At 47.7% G+C, this 23,872-nt stretch overlaps 1 protein-coding gene across 11 annotated transcripts in view; it reads left to right on the forward strand.

Moving 5' to 3' along the window:
* Megf11 (multiple EGF like domains 11) overlaps positions 1–23,872 on the forward strand; it is a 322,486-nt gene that overhangs the window by 40,226 nt on the left and 258,388 nt on the right. For 5 of the 11 annotated variants that reach the window (XM_078049440.1, XM_078049431.1, XM_078049435.1 and 2 more), the window contains exon 1: positions 524–647. The exons of 1 other annotated variant lie outside the window; for it this stretch is intronic. In XM_078049440.1, coding sequence (XP_077905566.1) covers positions 529–647 — 119 coding nt within the window. In that variant the 5' untranslated portion in view covers positions 524–528. Of the gene's footprint in view, positions 1–521; positions 648–23,872 lie in introns of those variants that run through there. 5 more of the 11 variants (XM_078049436.1, XM_078049434.1, XM_078049439.1 and 2 more) reach the window with 3 other exon arrangements.

A 23,872-nucleotide genomic window follows, 5' to 3' on the forward strand; every position in this document is an offset into this window, starting at 1 on the left:
GGGAGAAGTGCCCTGGAGTTTGTGGTGAGATGTGAGGTGCCTGGGGTGTGGCCTTCGGGAAGGCCAAGGCCCACGTCCTCCTCCCCGTCAAGCACACCAGGCAAGTGCTGTGTCACTGTGCCACACCCCCAGGCCCCTCTCCTTACTCCTGGAATGTAGGACACTTTCCACACAGGAAGGCAGCTGGGTCCAGATCATGCTGGGAGTTGGAATGGCGGAGGCAGAGCCCACATGGCACTGCAGAGTCACCCCTGGCTGCTGGTTCTTTCTTGCCACTTATGATTTATCCCCTCCCCTGTCCTAGGGTTCAGATCCAGTTCTTCCTGGAACCGGTGGCCTTGGAGATGTCGTTGCTGGGAACCTCCTGTTTGCCTTTCATCCTAAAGTGCTCAAGAGGAGCCCGTGGCCTTGTGGCCAGAATCCAGGCAGGAGGAGACTCTGGGGCCTTGGGAGAGGAACTTCTCTTCCTGGGCTTCAGTTTCTCCACATAGAAAATCAGATGCTCTTAACAGTCTCTTCCCTTTTAAAATGGTGAGTCTGTGGGGTGCAGGTGGTTCCTCTACGGGCTGCAGTTGGAAGGCAGCAGGTGATCCCTCCCATCTTCCTTACCCGGCATCCTCCAATCAGCTAAGGCTGTGCACTGTAAGGTACGTGGAAGGGGCAGATGGGAGGCAGGTGGTGATGGGACCTTGTGAGGCTTCCTGGCCATGGTAGGGATCAGACTAGGTCTTTTCATTTTTGCATTCTGATAAGTGGGCCTGAGGCCATGTTTCCAGGCAGAATTGGGACTAGACCAAGGCAAGCCAAGCCTCTGGGGCCAACTTAAGGAAGAGCTCAGGCTCAGGTGCCGGCCCTGCCCTTGCCCAACCCTGACAGTGAGTGCCTTCCTAAACTGCTTTGAGTGAAATTGCTATTTAGATATTTGTAGGTTCACACACAGTCGTAAGAAATAATATCCGTTACTCAGTTTCTTCCAATAATAACATCTTGGAGAACCATATAGTAGAGCATCACAACCGGGATGTGGACTGATCAGTCAAGACCCGGGGCATTTCCATCCTCGCAGGACCCTTCCTGTCCCTCTTTTGCAGCCATTCCCACTCCTTCCTGCTCTCCACCCCAGACTGTCACTAATCTGTTCTCTATTTCTATAATGTTATCATTTCAAGAAAGTTATTTTCTGTAAGTGAAATCCTGTTCTAACCTTTGCTATTGATCAAAGAATAATTCTCCAAAGATTCATCCAGGCCATTGTATTTTTATGTAAAGGTACAAACACAAACTAATGTCACTGCTTTAAGTAGTTGTCTATGACACAGGTTTTAAACTATTCACCCATTGAAAGGCATCTGGTTTGTTTATAGTTTTTGACTATTACAAATAAAGAAGCGATCAACACTCTTTTATAAATTTTGTGAGAACCCAAGTCTTTATTTCTCTTGGATAAAAGATCAGATGTGCAATTGCTGGGCCATATGGTGCTTGCATGTTTAGTTTAGTTTTTTTTTTTTTGTACCAGGGATTGAACCCAGGAGTATTCAACCACTGAGCTACATCCCCAGTCCTTTTTATATTTTATTATTATTTTTTGATATTTATTTTTTCTTTATTTTGTTTTTATGTGGTGCTGAAGATCTAACCCAGTGCCTCATGCATTCTAGGCAAGCACTCTACCACGGAGCCACAATCCCAGTCCTATATTTTATTTTGAGTTGACAGGGTCTCGCTAGATTGCTTAGGCCCTCAGCTAAGTTGCTGAGGCTGGCTTTGAACATGTGATTCTCTTATCTTAGCTTCCCAAGCCACTGAGATTACAGGTATGTATCACTGTGCCCAGCTGTATGTTTAGTTTTGTAAGAAATTGCCAAACTAACTTCCAGAGTAGCTTTAGTCTTTTATATTCCCGTCAACACTGTGTGAGTGATACAGTTCTCCCCATATCCTTAACCACATGTGGTATTTTCACTGGTTTTTATTCTTTTACCTAGTTACTTAAGTTGGGGCATATTTTGAAGTCACTTTGCCAATCTTAATCTCTCTTTCTCTCTGTCTCTCTCTCTCTCTCTCTCTCATTTTCTTTAATCTTTTAATTGGTATATTTAGACCATTTACATTTAATAAAATTATTGTTCTATTAGGTCTTAAGCTTGACATTTTATTTTTATTTTCTATTTTGTTATTTTCTCTGTTTTCTTCTTGCATTTTTAGGGTTATTTAAATATTTCTGAATTCCATTTTGATTTATGTGTAGTATATTTGAGTATAACTTTGTATAATCATTTTAGAGATTACTCTAGGTATTTTGTTTTATATATATTATATATATATATATTATATATTAAAGTTTTCTGGTGTTGCCTTTTTAAAAAAAATATTTATTTTTTGGTGTAGATGGACATAATACAATGCCTTTATTTTTATGTGGTGCTGAGGATCGAACCCGGGTCCCGCCCATGCTAGGCAAGCGCTCTACCGCTGAGCCACAATCCTAGCCCCGTGGTGTTACCATTTTATCAATTTGAAAGAAGTATAGAAACTTTACCTCTCTTTATAGCCATTTAGCTTTTCCTATTTTTAGTATAGTTATCTTGAATATTTACCATACATAAATTTAATACAACTTAATTTCAAAAGTATGTAGACTTTGCTTCTAAAGATCATTTTGATAAACAGCTATATAACCAAATACAGGAAGCAAAAGATTACTTCAATAAGAAGATAGAGGTTCTGAAAAAACAAACAACAAAAAGAAGTTCTTGAAATGAAAAAAACAAAAGACCAAACTAAAAACACAATAGAAAGCACCACCAACAGATTAGATCACTTGGAAGACAGAACCTCAGACAATGAAGACAAAATACATAATCTTGAAAAGAATATTGACCGCACAGTGAAGATGGTAAGAAGCCATGAGCAGAACATTCAAGAATTATGGGATAGGGCTGGGGTTGTGGCTCAGTGATAGAGCACTTGTCTTGAATGTGTGAGGCACTGGGTTCGATTCTCGGCACCACATATAAATAAAAAATAAAGGTCCATCAGCAACTAAAATGAATAAATAAATTAAAAAAAGAATTATGGGATAACATAAAAAGATCAAATTTAAGAATTATTGGGATAGGGGCTGGGGATGTGGCTCAAGCAGTAGCACGCTCACCAGGCATGTGTGTGGTCCGGGTTTGATCCTCAGCACCACATACAAACAAATATATTGTGTCTGCTGAAAACTAAAAAATAAATACTAAAATTCTCTCTCTCTCTCTCTCTTTGGAAAAAAAAAAGAATTATTGGGATAGAGGAAGGCATAGGGTTACAAACCAAAGGAATGAACAATCTATTCAATGAAATAATATCAGAAAAATTCCAAACATGAAGAATGAATGGAAAATCAAATACAAGAGGCTTACAGGACACCAAATTTGATTTTTACAAAATCAAAATGGATCCACACCAAGGCACATTATAATGATGAAAATGCCTAGCATACAGAATAGGGGGAGAATTTTAAAAGCCACAAGAGAAAGGAATCAGATTATACATGGGGAAACCAATTAGGATATCTGCAGATTTTTCAACCCAGACCCTGAAAGCTAGAAAATCCTGGAACAACATATACCAAACTCTGAAAGAAAATGGATGCCAACCAAGAATCTTATATCTAGCAAAATTAAGCTTTAGATTTAATGATGAAATACGAACCTTCTATGATAAACAAAAATTAAAGGAATTTACAATTAGAAAGTCTGCACTACTGAATATCCTTGGCAAAATATTCCATGAGGATGAAATAAAAAACAACGACAATCAGCAAAGGAAGGTGTTACATTTTGCTTTTATATAATCCCATTCTATCCCCCTTCTTTGTGGTACTTGTCATATAGATTGCATTTTATACTTTGTGTGCTTGTCAACACAGATTTATAATTTTTGCTATGTGTAGTTGTCTTTTAGGTCAAATAGGAGAGAAGTTACAACAAAAAATAGGTTTAAATGGTCTTTTATATTTACTTATGCAGCTATATTTAGTGATGTTCTTTATTCTGTCTTCACTGCCTGGTGTCCTTTCATTTCAGCCTGAAAGACCATTTAGTATTTCTTATATGGCAGATTTGCTAGTAGTGAGTCCTCTCAGTTTTTATCTGGAATTTCTTAGTTTCCATACTTTTTTGCAGGATAGTTTTTCTGGGTATAGAATTCTAGGTTGGCAATCTTTTTCTTTCAGCACTTTGAATATGTCATTCCATTGCCTTCTGGCCTCCATGGTTTCAGATGAGAAAAACAGCTGTTAATCTCACTGAGGGCATTTGTATGTGATGAGTTGCTTTTCTCTTGCTATTTTCAAGAGTCTCTCTTGTCTTTCAGCAGTTTGATTACAATGTGTCTAGGTGTGAATCCATTTGAGGTTATAGTACTAGAAGTTTGTTGGACACTTTGGATGTGTATATTAATGTTTTCCATTAATTTTGGGATTTTTCAGCTGTTATTTCTCTGTATATTCTTTCTGCCTTTTTTCTCCCTGCAGTCTTTCTGGAATGCCCATTGTGTGCATATCGGCATGCTTCATGTTGTATTACAGACTGTCATTTTTCTGAATTCTTTTTTGTTGTTGTTCCATTTAGAATAATAGCCACACCAAGGCACATTATAATGATGAAAATGCCTAGCATACAGAATAAGGAGAGAATTTTAAAAGCCACAAGAGAAAGGAATCAGTTTACATATGGGGGAAACCAATTAGGATATCTGAATTGAGTTATCTTGGGTTTACTGATTCTTTTCCTGACTGTTCAAAGTGGTTATGAAGCCCCTTTAGTGAATTTTTCATTCAACTTATTGTACTTTTGGGAGGTTGTGGGGCTTCTGGAGATTGAACCCAGGGCTTCATGCCTGTTCAACCTGTACTCTATTGCTGAGATGTACACCCAATCCCATAATTATTGTCTTTTCTAACTTCAGGATTTATTTTTAGTTCCTTTTTGTTTTCAAAGAAATAATAACTTGCAGCTTTCAAGATTTTTTGTTTGTGTTTAGTTTTCAAAGTTTAATTATTATATGACTTAGAATGGATTTCTTTGGGTTTATCTTGTTTAGAGTTTGCTCTTAAATCTGTAGAAATAGGGGCTGGGGTTGTGGCTCAGTGGTAGAGCACTTGCCTAACGTGTGAGGCCCTGGGTTCGATCCACAGCATCACATAAAAATAAATAAACAAAATAAAGGTATTGTGTCCGTCTACAACTAAAAAATAAATGTTTAAGAAAATCTGTAGAAATATGTCTCTCACCAAATTTGTAGTTTTCATATGTCATTTAAGTACTTTTTCAGTTTTGCTTTCTTTTTCTTCTTTTCTCTTCCGGCTTTCCTTCTATTTACAATCCCACATGCCCCTGAAGCTCTGTTTGTTGAATCCATTTCCTCTCTATTGATCATATTGGGTAATTTCTATTGTTCTATCTTCCATATCACTAAGTTTTCCCTCTGTTTTCTCTATTCTGCTCTTCAGTCTATCCAATGAGCCCTTTATTTTAGTTATAAAATATTTATATTTCAATTATAAATTTTTCCTTTCATTCTCTATATCTTCTATTTTTTTTTGCTGAGACCTATTTTTTTAAAATTTTGTTTCAAATATGTTCATAATTGTTCACAGAAACATTTTATAATAGTTGCTTTGACATCTTTGGCAGGTAATTCTGAACATCTCTATTGTTTTGGAGTTGGCTTCCATTGATTGTCCTTTTTCATTCGGTTTGAGGTCTTCTGGGCTCTGGGTGTGGTGAGTGATTTTTGATTGAAACCGGGACATTTTCCTGTTGTGTTATGAGACTCTGGTTCTTAATTAAATATCTTTGTAGTAGGCTTTTCCTGACCACTTGCTGGCAAGAGAGTGGGAAGAGCTGCTTATTATCTTGAGGATTAGGTAGGAATCTAGATTACCCTCATCCTTGACCCCCAGGAGGGAGAGTGTCCCCTTGTTCCTGCACAGCAGGTGCGGGAGGCTTGCTCACCACCTGGGGTGCACTACAGGGGCAGTGTGTTCCCAGCTGGAGGGAGCAAAATGCCAGGCTCCCTTCTTGGCCTTCTCTGATGTGACCCCAGGGGAGGCCTTGCCCAGCTGTGTGATGACACAAGTGTCGGCTGTCCAGTTGGCCTCTGTTGGTGGCAGTTGGTGTCTTTGTAACTTTTTCCCCCCTTTTACACAGGTGTTTGTTTGATTTAACATTTTATTATAAAATAGAAAAGTAGAGAGAATAGTACAATAAGCTTCCGCCACCTACGTTCTTCAACAATTCTAATGTTGTCTGAGTTGGCTTCATCTATTATTTTATTTGAGGAACCATTTTAAAGTAAATTGTCACATCACGGTATTCACTCCCCTGTCAGCACTTATCTCCAAAAAATAAACACCTTTTTCTACATAATCATAAGAATGTTATCACAACTAACAAAATTAATGATTTCTTAATATCTCCTAATGCCTAGTCTATATTAAAAAGTTTTCTCTATTGTCCTCAAATGTCTCTTTAGCTGCTTTTTTTTCCCCTCTAAATTAAGCTCCCGTTAAGTCCCATGCATTTGTCACTTGGTCCTTTGGTCTCTGTACTATTTAATTTAGGAGGATCGGTTGTGACCTTTGTACTGTGTGTGGGGTGGGAAGGAGGGAGCCGAGGTGCTGAGAGTCGGAGCTGGGATGGTGACTCAGTTTCCCCCTGAGGTGCTCAGGGTGGAGTTCTCTTTAGGGTTATATCCTTCTTATAAGAAGAAAAGTGGTGGCATGAGAGGGGGCTGAGAGGTCACCCCTGTGGACCCACGGCTTACAGTCAGGACAACCTAAGGACTGTTTCTCCCAGAGGAATGATGGTACCTTTCCTGAGCAGTTACCTTCCCTAGGAATTCAGGGGTCTTACCCTTATCATCAGTTACCCTCACCCACATATAGCTCCAGGACCCCCTGAACAAGTGACAAGCTTGGGCTAGCCAGCAAAAGGGCTGGGACAGGGCAGCCAACCCCTGGACACCATCTTCATTGCTATCCAGATACAAAAAAAGGAGCATAACTTCAACAGGAAGGAATAGAGTTAGACATGGGCAGAACTCTCCTTTTGACATGGCAGGTAAACCACAAAGTGGGGACACTCCCTACCCCAAGGGGTTCAATAGTGGGTGGGAAAGAGCAGGCCCACTTGGAGGCAGGGAGGGGGTTGCCTCTAAAGGTTCCTTCCAGCCTAAAACCCCAGTCAGGGTGAGGTCAGGTTGTCCTGGGAACAATGGCCAGAGAGCCAGAGCATCCCCAGCCCTCTCCACAGCCCTCTCCACAGCCCTCTCCATAGCCCTCTCCATAGCCCTCTCCATAGCCCTCTCCACAGCCCTCTTCATAGCCCTCTCCATAGGAGAGCGCTAGACTCCAGCCTGAGGCCGGCTGCCTGGGCTCCCCTGCAGGAACTCCTCAGGACCAAATGGCCTCTGCGTGGCTCAGGGTCAGAAGGGAAGAGTCTCTGAAGTAGCAGCCCCCAGTGCACAGTAATCAGCACCATAATCCCACGGCACCCATGAGGTCCCTTCTCAACAACCTAGCTCTAGTTTACAGTTCCCATCCTGGGACCCCAGAATCTGATGGGCACATCCCAGTCACAGTTCCAAATGAAAACAACAGAAGTGGACTCCTGCTGCTTTTTGAGAGACCAGACATCGTGGTGGGCGCAGTTCACAGTGACGGTTCCCTTCTACCATGGAGGGTTTTTTCTACTCCACGAATATTGTGCAGTGGCCTGCGTGGGAGGAGGCCCTCAGAGTCAGCGGATGGCAGGCTCTGACCTCCATGAAGGTCTAGGCCCCTGCCCACTCAGAGGTGGCCAGGTGGGCATGCTCAGGCAGGTGGGATTGCAGAACATGCTTAGGGGTTGCTGGGGTGAGCTGAGAGGCAGGAGCTAAGGTGTATGGGAACAGCAGCCGCCTCACGTGGTCAGATGCCTCTGATCAGTTCCTCCGGGCCCTTGAGGGTGGAAGGAACATGTCAGCCTGACATGTTCTGTCACTCTTCACAGTGCTCTTGATCTATCTGCCTTGGTGTCATTGGGTCAGGCCATCTCCCTCTCACAGGGCATTCACCTGCCCTTGGAGCCAGAGCTCAGGGAGAGGAGCACAGTCCTGCCTGGCGGTCCTAAAGGAGGCCCAGCCATAGGCATGAAAGAAACTTCCAGAAAGGGAAGGACTTCTTCAAAATTCTATACTGGGTGGGTGGCTGTTCTAGGGGTATTGCTGTTCAGAAGGACTGAGGGAAGAGAGAGGGTGGGGTCAGCAGGATGTTGGGGAGGCCCGTGGCAGGTGCACGGGGGTAGGGGGGGCCCGGGCTGCCATTGAGGGTGGCAGGAGGTTGAGGAGCAGCTGCCAGGCCAGCTGCAGCCGTGCTCCTTCCCTTTGCAGGGGCAGGAGTGCTTCCTGCCATCTCATTCTGCCTGAGTGGCTATCACTGAGGAGAATGGCACTTGACCTCAGCCTAGAGGGCCATAGACCCACCCACTGTGGGCGTGATCGCTCTCCCACCATTAAATATTTCATTGTAAAAATGCAGGGGTCCAATTGGGCTGCCAAACAGGCACTGGGCATCGATTATTCTAATGGTCAGTGGCTGGATTAGGTGTGTGTGGGTGCGCGCACATGTGTGGTGCATGTGCTGGGCAAGGACATGGTGGTACTTGTGCATACTTGTGTGGTGTGTCTGGTGTGTGTGCGTGTGGATACATGCGTGTACATTAACATCTCAGTGCTTACTGCAGTCTCCATCTGCCAGTCCTCTTTTCACACACTGGGGAGGGTCAGTCCAATCCCCTAAGATTAGTAGTAAGGTCTGGATATAGGTTTTCAACTTTTTTGGGGGGGGAGTACCGGGGATTTAACTCAGGATCACTCAACTGCTGAGCCACATCCTAGCTCTTTTTATATTTTATTAGAGACAAGGTCTCTATCAGTTGCTGAGGACCTCACTAAGTTCCTGAAGCTGGCTTTAAACTCACGATTTCCCTGCCTCAGCCTCCCGAGCTGCTGGGGTTACAGGTATGCACCACCGCACCTGGCTAGGATGTCATTTGGAAGATGGCAGAGGGGCAGGGAGAGTTGGCACTATTGTACGGTGACAGTGGTTCTTCTGCAAGAGCTTCCCAGCCTGTTTTTTCCAGCTCCATCTCACCCTCTCATCTGCAGCCCTGCCCCACACACTCAGCCCCTCGCCTCCCCTGCCTTTCTGCCCCTTTCTTTCCAAAGTCTCCCGCCCTCTCCCTTCTGAGAGCAGCCATGGTGTGCTTCCCCGCAGCTTCAGCACATTCAGCCAGGAGGAGGGGCACAGGGAGAGGCTGGAGTGGAGGAAGAAGGGCTGAGTCCTTAAGGTAAGGCCTGGAAGAAGTGGCAGGAGCCATGGGAGAGCTGGGGATGGGATGTGAGAAGGGACCTCATGGGTGCCGTGGGATTATGGTGCTGATTACTGTGCACTGGGGGCTGCTACTTCAGAGACTCTTCCCTTCTGACCCTGAGTCACGCAGAGGCCATTTGGTCCTGAGGAGTTCCTTCAGGGGAGCCCAGGCAGCCCGCCTCAGGCTGGAGTCTAGCGCTCTCCTATGGAGAGGGCTATGGAGAGGGCTATGGAGAGGGCTATGGAGAGGGCTGTGGAGAGGGCTGTGGAGAGGGCTGGGGATGCTCTGGCTCTCTGGCCATTGCTCCCAGGACAACCTGACCTCACCCTGACTGGGGTTTTAGGCTGGAAGGAACCTTTAGAGGCAACCCCCTCCCTGCCTCCAAGTGGGCCTGCTCTTTCCCACCCACTATTGAACCCCTTGGGGTAGGGAGTGTCCCCACTTTGTGGTTTACCTGCCATGTCAAAAGGAGAGTTCTGCCCATGTCTAACTCTATTCCTTCCTGTTGAAGTTGTACTCCTTTTTTGTATCTGGATAGCAATGAAGATGGTATCCAGGGGTTGGCTGCCCTGTCCCAGCCCCTTTAATGGCTACGTAGCCCAGGCTTGTCCCTTGTTCAGGGGGTCCTGGAGCTATATGTGGGTGAGGGTAACTGATGATAAGGGTAAGACCCCTGAATTCCTAGGGAAGGTAACTGCTCAGGAAAGGTATCGTCGTTCCTCTGGGAGAAACAATCCCTGATTATCCCATAGAGACTATTGCAAGGGGTAAAACAGTGTCATAAACAAGAGGAATCAGTACATGCAGCTTGGATTTCAGAGCAATCTTTGGTTTCACAGACTAAGCTTTACGAGAAAAACATTGTTTCTTCTCTTTTATTTTTATGTAAAAGTAAAACTAGAAATGTAGCATGTCGAAAACCAAGACCAGCTGTGATTCCTTAGGTCAGGGTTTAACTCAGTACCAGGCCCACACGGGCCACTGGGGAACCCTTGCTGGAGCCTGGCTTAGCAAACGGAGGCACATGAGCACCTCTAGGTACGTTTCCTTCCAGGATTTTTTCTGTGTATATTTACATATTAATAGTTGATATAATATTGTATATAGAGTTTGAAGCCTGTGTCTGCATTTGATCTCATAGCTTGGGAAAGTACCCGTATTCTTGGAATTTTCTGGAAAACATAATTTTTAATGGCTACGTAACAGACCGTTTTGTAGAATCACTGTAATTTTTTCAACTCCCACTGGTAGATATTGAGATTGTTTCTAGTTTGGACTACATTATATAACATTCAGGGGGCTTTTTAAATAGTGTTTGTATGTCTCAGGCACATGATTATCCAGATAAATAGGGGCCTGGGGCTTCGGGTTGAGCTGTGGCTCAGGAACTGGGTCTGAGCGTGGGAGACCCTGCAACAGGGACCAGGCTGGGCCAATGGCCAGTCAGCATACAAGGATCCTAGGAGCCCTAGTGGAGAGCGAGCGCACAAACACTGGAGTGGAGACTGGAGAGAGATGGAGATGAGGGCCGCAGGAGTGGGGGTGGGAGGAGTGGAGCCAGGGCATGGGGGGTGGGGGGGAGTATCTTCTGCAGAGGCATCTCTATTTGCATTCTTCACTATTGTTCATGAGAAAAGCTTCAAGTTCCACTCCACTGTGTATAAATTTGTTAATAAACTACATACATATACTACTTATCAATGCATACTAAATATTTAATAAAATGATTTTCTCCTTTTAGATAAAATCATATACCCAGGAGATTACATTTTTCCATTGACAAGCCACAGACCCCACTGCTCACACCCCTATGGAAAACCTTCTATAGAGAGTGGGAAGCTGAGCCCAAGCCCTGCAGAGAGTTCTTGGGGCCAGAGTTATTAGGGGGACATCCAAGTGTCCATGACATCCAGGACATCCAGGTGGAGAGAGAAGGGCCCCTGGATGGATCAGAGTCATACTCAGTGGGTTGATCTGCAGATGATTATTTAACATCGTTCTGCATGATTTGAAAGTCCATATTCAGTGTGTTCAATGAATGAAGCTTCGGGTGGCTAAAGATCACATGGGTGGGGAAAGATGGAAGTGGGAGCAAATAAACTACGAGGGAAATTAAAGCGTTGTGAACAGTCAGAGAAATGGCAGACGAGGAACAAAGCCGGTGAGTTTAAAGGATTCTCTGTAACAGTGGTTTCTAGCCTGGGGTCCCTTTAAGAATTATATACAAAATTTCAAAAAGAATCCTGCACCCCTACTATTGAACATTTATCTATATTAAGAGACCATTTTTCTCTGCTTTTATCCAAAATGCTGTCAAGTTCAAATGGTAGGTAGTTTTCACGCTCGTCAGAAGCTCTTGACTGGTTTTGATTAATTCGAAGTTGGAAAAAGTGTTTCCATTATTTCTTGACAAATGTAACTTGTTCTGCGGGCAGGATTTCTTGAAAGCTGGAGCCTTGTTGAGGTGGGGGCTCGGGGAGAATTAATTAAAAGGGTCCTTATTAGAGGAGATGTTGAACTCCTGCTAGGATGTGAGACTCCGAGCGACCCATTAGGCGACCGTCAAGGACAAAGGAATTTTGGAGACTTTATAGATGTAGTTCAGACCTTAAAAATATCACTTCTGTGAGAGGCAGTGGCCCAAAAGGTAGACCAAATTTGCATTTAATGAAGCTGGGATGAGTCTGAATATGTCGTGCCACTGAGATGTCACAAAGCATTGGATGGTCCCATGAGACTCATGAATCAGTGATCTTACCCAGTATTGAGGTTTACTAATAATTTCAAGAATACAAGTAATCCGGGAGCGCAGATGAACCAGGCAGCAGTCTGGGACTCTAAGCAGCTCCACGAGGCCTTTTTCACCACATCTGGATTTCCTCTGCCCAGATTGACAAATGAGGTCTCTAAGAACTCTACGTGACTAATCACTTACACACAGGGAGCTCTTTGGGTTTGAATCATCTTCAGTTTATATTCAGGTGGTAATTTAGCTTATGTGATCAAAGGGGTCCGTCCATGCCCCATAAACTCATAGCTTTCCATATTTATCCACCGTGGGCAATCCTGCACACCCATGCAAACCAGGTACCTCTGCTAAAAGCACTCCACAGGTAAGGAGTGGCAGTCACCGGCCACAGAGTTTCTTCCTGAGCTCTGTCTCGAGCAAGTTTGCTGGGAGGTTTTGACCAATCCGCTTCTTTCTTTCCAAGGACCCATCCTCCCCACCCCTGCTAAAGCATCTCCTTGCTATAGAGCCTCTCCAGACCAAGATGCCTCTGCAGTGCCACGGGCAGTGGTTCCTGTCTGAGCCACCTTCCTTCTTGGTTAGAAGTAAATGGGTCGATGCTGCACCCCAGAAAAGTCACCAAAAAGCCATTCTTCCCACTCCTGTCTGCATCCAAGTGGGTAGGGAAATTGCTAAACACACCTCTGTTATAGTTCTCTCCTTGCCCTTTCTTAAACCCTTCAATAGCTTCCATCACTTTCAGGATAATGTTCCAATCCCTTAATATGGGCCTGAATGATCTGGCGTCTTCCCTCCTTCCAAGCCTCATCTGCCAGCACTGGTTCTCCCTCTGAGCTCAGCTATATTGGCTTTTAGTGTTCTGAGTGATGTATATTCCCCTCCCACCTCAGGGGCTTTGCACTTACCATTTCCTCAGCTTGGAGAACTCTTCCTGTCATTTAGCCTTCTCTGTCTAGCTCCTACTCATCCTGCAGGTCATAGTTTGAGGTGACATCTCTTGTACCTCACTTTGGTCCTCTCCCCCCATGTCTTACTCTAGCCCCTCCTGTGGTGGCCAGTTCCATAGGCTTTGACCCACTTTTTACCTATGTACCCTGGCAGGGCCTCATGGTGGCCTGTTCCACATACCTCTGGCTTCTGCTCCCAGGGCTTTTCTGACTCTGAGGGAACCTGTGTGGTAACATAGAAGAGTCAGGGTTGTATCCATCCCTAGCCAGTGGGGACAACACTGATGGGTAAATGCTCCTTTGTTTTATTTCCTTCATGAGACTGAGATCCTCTTAGGAGTCCCAACTAACTTGAGCTCAGTTTCCTGAGTCCCACTCAACAAGCTTTATCCTTGTATTGGACCTCCCCGTCAATTCCTCTCTTGTGCTCTGGGAGCACATCCCTAATAAACTACCTTCATGCATCCCTTTGTCTCAGGCCATTTGTGGGAGAACCCAGGCTAAGACATACTCCAATGTCACTTCAACATGCCCAGAGAAGTCAGGTTCCTCTGGACTCGGATGTCTTAGAGTATTGCTGTGGGTTGATTTTGCTCCTCTAAAAATCATCTTTTGAGAGCTGGACACAGTGGCACACTCCTGCAATCCCAGTGACTTGGTGAGGCTGAGGCAGAAGGATTACAAGTTTGAGACCACCCTCAGCATCTTAGTGAGACCTTGTCTCAAAATAAAAAAAATATAAAGGGCTGGGGATGTGGAACATTGGTAAAGCACCCCTGGGTTCAATCCTTGGTATTAAAAAAAAAAGAAAGAAAAAAAGAAAAAAGAAAAAGAAAACAACAAAAAAGTTATTTTGAAGTCTCAACTCCTAGTACCTCAGAATGTGACGATAACCGGAGGCAGGGCTTTAAAGAGGTGAGGTAGAGCCAGTTCTTCTCCAGTGTGACCGTGTCTTCATAAGAAGAGCTCAGGACACAGACACAGAGTAGGAGCATCATCTACAAGCTAGAGAGGGGCCTTAGGAAACCAGGCCTTCCGACACCTAGATCTCGGGCCTTTTGCCATCAGGGAAAGCACGAGAGCGTGTTCATGAACTGTCGAGGCAGCATGGCTGCCTGGGTCCTGGCTTTATCTCCTGAGTTTGTTAACACGTGATACTAATCTAAAATAGAAACTCATTTAAAGACTCAGATTGATGCAGGGACTGTTGGCTTATTCCAATGCTATTTCCTGGGGAGAATGGGGTGTTTGGGAATGCCCTTGACCTTGCCTTGATTGCTGACCCAGCTCCAGTGGCTGAGGGCAACTAAGGGCCTTTGAGGGATTTGGATGGATTTTTTTTTTTTTTCAAAAAGAGAGAGAGAGAGAGAGAGAATGAATCTCTCAATATCCATCCCTTAGTTTTCGGTGGACACAACATTCTTTATTTTTATGTGGTGCTGAGGATTGAACCCAGCATCCTCTGCATGCCGGGTGATCACACCACCGCCTGAGCCACATCCCCGGCCCTTGGATGGATTTTTACCCCATCTTTCCCCAATAGCAGCACTGCTCCTGACGCTCCCCTGGGAATCACATCACAGCTTTGCTATAAAGCTTTTAGAAGGCAAAAGATACTTCCATTGATGCTATTTTATTTGACTTTCTCATGCCTCATTATTATTATCACTTCCATTTTAAAGACAGGGAAACTGAGGCTTGGAGTTAACCAGTTAACAAGTACCCGTGTGTGAGGTGGCTGTGCCTGTTTAGCACAGGGGCAGTTTCATTTTTCAAATATACGTTGACACTTGTCCACTCAAGTGAATGTGTGTTCTGTTGGGACCTAAGTCACTTAGTGGGACAATAGGTTCATGAGCCAGTTTGAAGAACAGGACAGGAACAACCCAGAAAGACGTTAGGGGCCATGTGTCCCTCTGGGATCCACCAGTTATATTCAGTGAGGAGTTCTCTCAAGGCCCTGCCTGTTTCCTTCATTCTCTGTCTACGTAGGAGATGACTCTCCTCTGATTTGGCTAAAGTATTGCAGAGGTCTCTGGATGGTACCATCTGCAGGAATAGGCATCTCCTTCAGATTGGGGACCCCTACAGAGGGGTGGGAACTGAGGCTCCCCTATCAGGCTGGAAGATCTTTCAGGGCAAAAACGTGTCCTCCTGTCTGGTGGGGAGCTTCCCAGGGCAGGAGATGTGTCTCACATCAGATGGGGACTTCCTATGCTCTGGCTCTTTCCCATCTGGCCAGTGTCTCTGGCAGGGAGAGTCCGAGTCCCCCATCAGATAGGGAGCCCCCTGAAGGCAGGGCCTTCTCCCTTGCAGATTGCGAGCTCCCCCATAGGCTGGAGTCTCCAGCATTGCAGGTCAACACTGCTTGCTCTGAAACGGGGCCCAGTGTTGTGGGTGATTGGTTTGCCACTGGAAAGCAGGGGTGGTCATTTCCAAAGCCGTCTCGTTTCCAGCGGAGCGAAGCTCAGTCATTTAATTGTTTCCAGAAGCAGCAGGTCTTAGCCTTGGGCCTTTCTTTGGATCAGGAACCTGAGATTCATGGTGTCCTTTGATGGCTGGGGGCTGTGCACGGTGGCCGCTAACAGGGCACAGAGTGAGGCTGGGTTCTGCCCTCGCTGAAGTCACAAGGATGCCATTTGGCACCTTCCTCCTTGCAGGGAAGAGAGATTGGGGTTGTGGTTCTTCTGAGGGAGTCTCTGCGGGGTGGAGGGGGCTAGGGTTGACCACTGGGGAAGCCAGGAATGTTCTCATGAGCCTGGCAGGTGAGGACTCGCACTGTGGTCTCTTCCTCCTTGGCTGAACTCACCTGTGTGGCTCCTGTGGTCGTAGGCTCCACTTTGGACTTCCTTAGGGCCTTGCACAGTTGCTGAACTTGGAGGGCAGGGGTAGGAAGTGTCCTCCCATTTTGCACATGAGGAGGTGACAGCTGACATCAGAACACAGGTCTCCCTGAACCAAAGCCCACATCTGTTCCTCCCCATCCCACCACCTCCAAGTACCACTCTGCCAGGTAACAAACTAGTGCTGAATCATGGAACCGTCTGACATTTCTGATGTGTAAAAAGGCGGAATGGGGGAGCAAAAAGGGCCCCACCCAGGGTCAGGAGGTTTTAGGTGGGTCTCTTCAGGTTATAGAAACTGGCTCTTGGTGTCTAGTAGAGGACAGCTGAGAGGCTCACCTGGTAAGGGGTACGTACAGCAGGGATTAAGAGCCTCATAGGTTGGAGGGCAAATCCCCGCTCTGTTTCCTCCTGCCCTGTGACCCTGGGCAAATTTTTATAACCTTTCTGAGCCTCGGTTGCTGTCATCTATAAATTGGGGTAATTATAAAACTTGTATCCTGGGTTCATTAGGAAGATTTGAGTATCAAGCCTTGTCAGGCAGAAGCCCCAACCTTTGCTGAGCTACCATTCAGTACGGCTTTCTGTTGACATTGGCGCCCAGGCCAGGAAGGGTGGCCCAGGCCTGTAATCCCATTGGCTCAGGAGGCAGAGGCAGGAGGATCACCTCTGAGGCCAGCCTGGGCAACTTAGCAAGACCTTGTCTCAAAATACAAAAATAAAAATGGCTGGGGAATATGGCTCCGTGGTAGCGTGCTCCTGGGTTCCATCCCCAGTACCACAGAAAACAAACAAAACTCAACTTCACTTAAACAGATGAATCATTTGAAAATGGAGTACCTTCTTTGTACTCAGAAGCCACCCATTCCTTCTTACTCCAGTCCCCATAACTGATGAGGCTGAACTCAGTTGAGGCCACCTTGAAAAGAGGACCCTCCCTGTTCACCTCACCTCCTCCTTCCTAGGTCTTATCTAGTTGATTGCTCTCTGTGGCACCGTCTCTGTAGTGCCCCTGATTGCGGGGTCTCAGCACCCCCAGGCCCTCTGGGTCCAGGTTCCCCAAGCACTACATCAAAGACTTTTATTCCCCCACAATCATTTCTCTCTCTGGAGCCGGCTGTTAAGATAATGGATTTTCCCACTCAACCTCGTGATGCAAAGCCTCCATGGAGACCCCTGTGTGAGAGCTGGGAGCTAGGAGGGGCCTTCGGAGCCAGCTGGAGCCTTTGTGCTTTGGTCTTGAGAGTGTGTCTATAATCAATTAAGAGACCATTCTGGCGAGCGGGCCTGACTCCAGCCTGGGTTGACATGGCTGGTCCCCAGGCAGGATGGGACGACAAAGTAGGGCTGTCGTCATCCGTTTGTGGGGCACAGTTGAAACAGTGAGGCTGCCCTGGTCCTCTACAGAGGACGACCTCCATCTTACTCCTGGCCTAGTTTTGGAGGAGGAAGCGCCTCTTTCTGTCACTGGCAGTCCAGCCAGGCCGTGTCTTGTCCCTAGCAGGTCCTCTCTGTGAGTGGGTTAAAACCTCTCTGTAAGTGCGCACCAACCCGATGCTAAGTGGGAACACAATTGCAGCAGGAGGCTCAATAAATAAGCCAATTTATTTTATCTCACCTGCTTGGAGTTGGGGTCTTTTTTTGAATTGACAAGGTAAATTTATGCAAATGGTATGCAAATCAGACCCTTCTTGGATTAATAGGAAGGAAATTGAAGCTCTGGGTAATGCCCAGGGTCTGGTCTTGTATCAGGTGCATGTGTGTTACGAATCTTGGTGCCCTGTGAGTTGGCTGAATGGAGTCACAGGATGGTGTGTGGGTCCTGAGATCCACAGTGGGTGGGGCTGCCAGGATATCTGGAATGTCCTTCTGTAGGTCTCAAGTGGGCAAGGATTTCTGACAGGGCTGGCATTTTGAGGGTGCTATCCCAGGGTTACCGCCACCACACTTTCTCCATTCCTTGCCCTTCTAGGGACCTCATTTGCAGGAAGGACCTCTGAAGGTCCCCTGACCGTCCTCCTTCTTCCTCACCCACAAAAGACTCGTTTCTGCTCTTGCCAACCCTCATAGACCTTCCATCTTTCCATCTTTCTAGAGCCCTTTAGAAAAGCTGTACTTAGTGTCCACTCTAAATCCTTTCAGCTGCAGAATAACCTACAGCATTGTGTTCCATCCTAAATGGAGGCAGATAAGCACAGAGCCCCTTGACCACGCCTGCAGCACGTCAGAGTCACCCAGGGAGCCTTGAACCTAGTGAGATCCAGAATCGATTGTTCTGGGGTTCCACAGGGGCTCAAGAATGCAGCCTGGTGGAGAACTACTGACCCAACAGGTCACTGGGCTTTATAAGATGACTTTAGACTGGGGATTCACTGCTCCTCTCTTTCCCCAGTTGCTCCTTGGAGCCAGAAGAGCCCATTCATTAAGCATCTAAGTGCCAGTGCCTTAGACCCGCAGCTCCTGCAACCCTGTCAACAGCCTTGCAGGAAGAACCGACTCTTCCACAAGTAATCAGGCTCGGAGGCAAGGATTCTGCAGGAAAGCAGCAGGCACAGGGTTAGAACCTGGGTCTGCCTGACCTCAGAGGGCCCTGTTCCTGCTGTCCCTTGCAGGTGTCCTTCCTGGTAGTTGGTCCAGCAGAGCTGGGAGGGGCTGTCAGTGTTGGGACCTGCCTCACCCTCCCTGAGCCTCAGCTTCCACGTGTGTCCCACGACAGCTGCAGCCTGGTGCCCATCTTGGTCATGGTCCCTGTCCTACCCCTGCCTGCTGTCCTTTTGCCGCCCCCCCCAACTTCCTCTAGCCCCCCAGCCCAGCACACATGGGGTTTTGAAACTTGGATCCTCTTGGCCTCCACAGAGGATTCCACTTAATCTTCCGCCCTCCACGGAACACAGAGACTGTTGCCCTGGGAGAACAGGGCAGTAATTAGGGTAAATAATTTAAGGTAACTTTTAATTTTTAAATAATTCCAACTTGCATCTGTGCAAATTACCTCTTCCCCCTCCTCCGTCTCCCACCATCCCTGTTTGTTTGTGTATCCATTTAGAAGTCAAAGTTTCTCTTCCCTGGATGACCGCTGGCTCCGGGTGGCCCCTGGCCAATCCCACTCAGCACACTCACAGATTGTGAGGCGGAGGCTGGGGGCAGAATCTGCTGACTTGGAAACATCTGAAGGGCAACTTGACAGAGCCCTGCAACCCCCTTTGGGAAGGTGAAGGAGGAAAAAAACCTGCTCAGTTTGGCTCTGCAAGGGTGTGGGCAGGGTGCTGTCTGGTGGCTGGGAACCCTGATGGGGGATGGCCTGCGCTCTGGGCAGACTGCAGGCTCCTGGGGGAGAGAAGGGCCTGCCTGCCGTCAACCCTGGGCTGGGGCCTGGCGCCTGCTCCGGGCTGCAGGGCCTCAGGCAGGTAGCACCCTCCCTCTGAGCCTCGGGGCACCCTATCTCCCCAGGGGGATCCCAGCAGCCACCTTCGGGGTGATGCTGGGTGAGCGTCTGTGCAGAGGGGCTGCGGGGTCCCAGCGCGCTCAGTGCTCAGCAGGGGCCAGACTGTGGGCACCTGCCCAACAATAGAAAGGCTGGCAGCCTGGCAAGGTCTTATTTTGGTCTTCTTTTTTAAAGATATTTTTTGGTTGTATATGGACTCAATACCTTTATTTATTTGTTTATATGACACGCTGAGGATCGAACCCAGGGCCTCTCACGGGCCAGGTGAGCACTGTATTGCTGAGCCCCAGCCCCAGCCCCTTCTTTTTGTTACTTAAAAATAATGTGTTCAAAGGATTTTATTAATTTTTTTTAATAATTTAGAAATCATTTCAGACTTAGGAAAGTTACAAAGTGGTACCAAGAATTCCTTTATATTTTTCTCTCTTTCCCTGTATGTGCAACACACACACACATATATGCACATACTTGTACATATGCATACACGCACATATATGCACACACACACCCCTTCGTCCAGTGATTTCCAATAAGAAGCAGTCCTGCCCCCAGGGAATGTCTGGCGGTCCCTGGAACAATTTTGTTGCATAACTACCTGCGGGAGGTGGGGGAGGTTGGGGACCAGGTGCTACTGGCATCTAGTGGTGGAGGCCAGGGTGCTGCTGCTCATCCCACAGCCCCCCACACACAACGTGGAATTATCCAGGATGTCAGTAGTGCCGATGCTGAGTGTGTGCGTGTGTGTACATGTACGCATCTAAACTGTTTGATAGTTACTGACCTGACGTCCCCTTACCTCCAAATGTTTCTGTGTGTACTTCCTAAAATCAAGGGGATTCTCTTGCATAATCACAGCTCAGTTATCAAAATGATGGAATTGCATCCCTATGAGAAACTGGGATTTGACCTTGATGTTGGTGGGGGTGAGGCTGCTGGGGAGCTGTGGTCAGGCCTCAGCAAAGGGACATAGAGGTGGTTGGAAACTTGGGCCTGGTCGTGGGGATGGAGCCTCACGGCACTGGGCCATCTTTTGCCATTGTTCTTCCTGTAAAATGGGGCTGACAGCTCTCACTCCCCAGCCCCTCCCAGGCTGTGGCTGAGGAGAAATGCGTGGGACTTGGGGGCAGAATGTCAGCAGCTGCCATGGGCTGGCTCCGCTGGTCCCTGGTTGTGGAACTGCAGCTCTGGCCAGGCCTGGGGGTGGGGATGGGCTTGTACCTTCAGTTCAGGGACAGGCCCAGCCCAACTCTTGAACCTTGGAGAGCTGGGGGTGTGGCCAGGGACAGCAAGCTGGGTGTGTGTGTCTGTGTGTCTGTGTGTGTGTGAGAGAGAGAGACAGACGGACAGACATGACCTGGAACAGGGAGGTCTTTCTACCCTGTCATAGGGAGGGAGGGAAGAGAAAGAAGGAGCCAGGTCTACTGGAGACAGAGAAATGCACGGCCCGCCATGTTCCTAGAGTCCATTTTCTCTCAAGAAACACTTCCTTTTCTACTGAAGAGTCCTTTGTAACCTCCTTGTTGGAATGATCCCAAGACAATTTGTTTTAGGACTTGGAATTGGAAAGAAAAAAACAAACATTTATTAACTGCTTTCTATGTACCATCACTCTCATATATTTCTCTTATTTCTTCCTTGAACCTTGTGAGAGAGAGAGAAATTAATACATTTGTTAGGAGAGAAAAACAGGCTCAGAGAGGTTAAGTAACTCACCTCAGGTCACACAGTTGGTAGGTGGCAGATCTGTGATTAAAATATAAATGGGATTTACTTCAAAGCAGGTGCTGCCTATGGCTTGAGCCCTAGCTCAGCCATCACTAGTTCTGTGACCCTGGGCAAATTCCTTAACCTCTCTGTGTCCCAGGTTCCTCTCTCATAAAAGCATGCCAATCATGTCCATCCTCCCTGCCAAACAGAACACAGAAAAAGTGTGTTTTCACCTTCCATCAGCATTGTGCCTAGCGCGAGGGGATTCTCCTTTGGGTTTGATATCTCATCTGTGGTGAGTGGGTGCAGGCTCAGCAGGAGCAGCTGGCCTGGCCGGGTGGGGACCACAGTGACAGACAGAGCGAGGTGCTCCAGTGAGGAGACAGGAGGACGTCCAGGACTAGCTGCGGTCTGGGGTCAGTGCCATTTCTTGAGGACGATGTCTCAGTGTGTGTAGCTGACTTGCTCGCTGTCCCCAGTCCCCTTTCTGCATGCTGCCTTTGAGAGAGGTCACCAGCTCACTCAGCTTGAAGCCATGCCCAGCAGAGGAGGGTTTCCTGCAGCGTCACCACCCCCTGGCTTCAGCTCCCAGCTCAGAGAGGGAGGTTGCCCACAGTCCAGGACAGAGGGACAGAAGCCACCAAGGACTGCTCGGAAAGCTCTGGGCCCGAGAGCACACCCGGCCCTATCCTGCTGATAACTTCCACCCCGTCCCTGGTCCCCTGGGGCATCCTAGTCCCCTGGGGCATCCTAAGCCTTGGCGAAGCCTGAGAATCCTGGGGATGTGTCAGGGCGCCTCTGGCCAGGTGCTCCCTTCCTTTCCACACGCCCCCTGACTAGGCCAAGCTGAGCCTTGTGAAGAAGGGTCCAGCCCCCGCCCCCAATCTCCCCCGGTAGCTGCTGAGTGGCCCTGAGGCCTGGGTAAGCTTCAGGCAGAGAAGTGACTAGGAATACTAATGGGGGGTGGTGACATGGAGGTGGCACACCTGGGGGCTGCTCGTGGCTCTCTGCAGACCCTCTGAGTCCTCCGTGCCTGGCTGTGTGCCTGACCCAGGGGCCTGGGCAGCCCTGTCTTTTTAACTCCTAGGACACTCAGGGGCACGGAACATCTGGCAAGGGCCTGACCCTCGGTCCTGCTGCCCAGTGCTTCTTCAATGACCTGGGCTCCGGGGGTGCTGTGACCTGGCATGGACCCTCTGCCCCCAGCCTTAGCTGTGCTATTTCTGCCACCCCTTTCTGGGGTGACTTCCTCCTGTCTCCCAGGTCCTTGACAGGGCTGGGGAGCAGGTCCCAACCTGGCTCTCTCAGGCCTGAGTGTGACTCCGCGAGGGGTTTTTGTTTAGATCCAGATCGTCCTCTGACACTCGTCTTCCTACTCTCATGGCACTGCCAGAGCTTGGGATCCAAGCCCAGAAAGGAAATGAACATGTCCAAACACAGCAGTGTTGACACTGTGGGGAGAACCCCACCAAAGCACAGAGCTGCTGACTTTATGCAAAGTGTGCTTGAAAGGAAGGTTAAGGATCAGGTTAGACACGAGGGGGGACTTTCAGATGAGCTCCTGTTCAGGGCTGGGGGTGGTGTGGGATAGGGGTGAGCTTTGGAAATGAGCCACTGCTATCTCCAAATCCTAGAAATCTCTGTCCCTGGGAATGACCAAAGGCCCTTTTTTAGGGTTTACTAAACATTCTGACAATAGATGAGTATTTATGGAGCACCTCCTGTGTGCCAGGGTGCCCCATGGAGGTACACGGAACCCCTTGCTGGTGAGTGCATGGTGCCCACGGTGCTGGCTCTGGGGAAGGGAAGGGGACTTGGGTGTAGGAGGGTGAGGAACTCTGACTCAGTGTGGGGGGTACGGGCCGTGAGGGGACCAACAGGAAGGGACACTTGAGCTGGGGCTGGAGGATGTGCAGGAGTTTCGCACTCACATCCTGAGGGGGAGGTGCCTGATGTTTTGGAAGAACTATTAGACGTCAGCGAAGCTGGGTGGAGAGTGACCGGGGCTCAGGCTGAGGTGGGGGCTACGAACCTTTTGGCCTTGACACCCTCCCCTCTTAAAGGACTTAAAGGGAGGTGGGAGTGACAGGGTCAGATCTGAAATGAAAAGAGATCACCACCACTTTGTGGAGACGGGATGGGGAGAGGTGGGGAAGGGTGGGACCCACCTGGGGCCTGGGTGAGAGGGTGGCTGATGGCCTGAGGGGGGCGCTGTGGAGGAGCCACAGACTGCAGAGAGGAGGCTGCGCTCAGCTTGGAATGCAAACAGGGAGGGCCTCATCCCTATGTGACCCTGGGGAGAAGGGCCACAGCCATTCTTTTATGTTGAGGTGTCTAAGATGCACAGCAAACTGTACATATTTGAAGTGTCTATTTTGATGAGGTCTGAAGTATGCACATCAGGAAAACCATCACCATAATCAAGAAAATGAAGGTATCCATTACCTCTAAAAGTTTCCTTTGTTAATCCTCCTGCCCTCCCAGCCCCCTGTCCAGGCAACCATTGTTCTGCCTTTTGTCGCTACAGACCAGCCTGCCATTTTCACAAGTTTTTATAAATGGAAACATATATTATGAATCTCTCTCTCCGCTTGCCTTCTTTCATGCAGCATAATTATTTGGCGATTCATTCATATTGCACATGTAAGCTCTTATTTGGGCTTCGATGCTCAATTTCTATCTTGGTGAAGTCTTTTAAGCCCGTGCAGGTTGAAGTGAGGTCCACGGACGGCAGCATCTAGGTTGCTGGGAGCTTGTTAGAAATGCAGAACCTCAGT

This window comes from Ictidomys tridecemlineatus, chromosome 5 (genome assembly GCF_052094955.1).
Source record: "Ictidomys tridecemlineatus isolate mIctTri1 chromosome 5, mIctTri1.hap1, whole genome shotgun sequence".
NCBI classification, from domain to species: Eukaryota; Metazoa; Chordata; class Mammalia; order Rodentia; family Sciuridae; genus Ictidomys; species Ictidomys tridecemlineatus.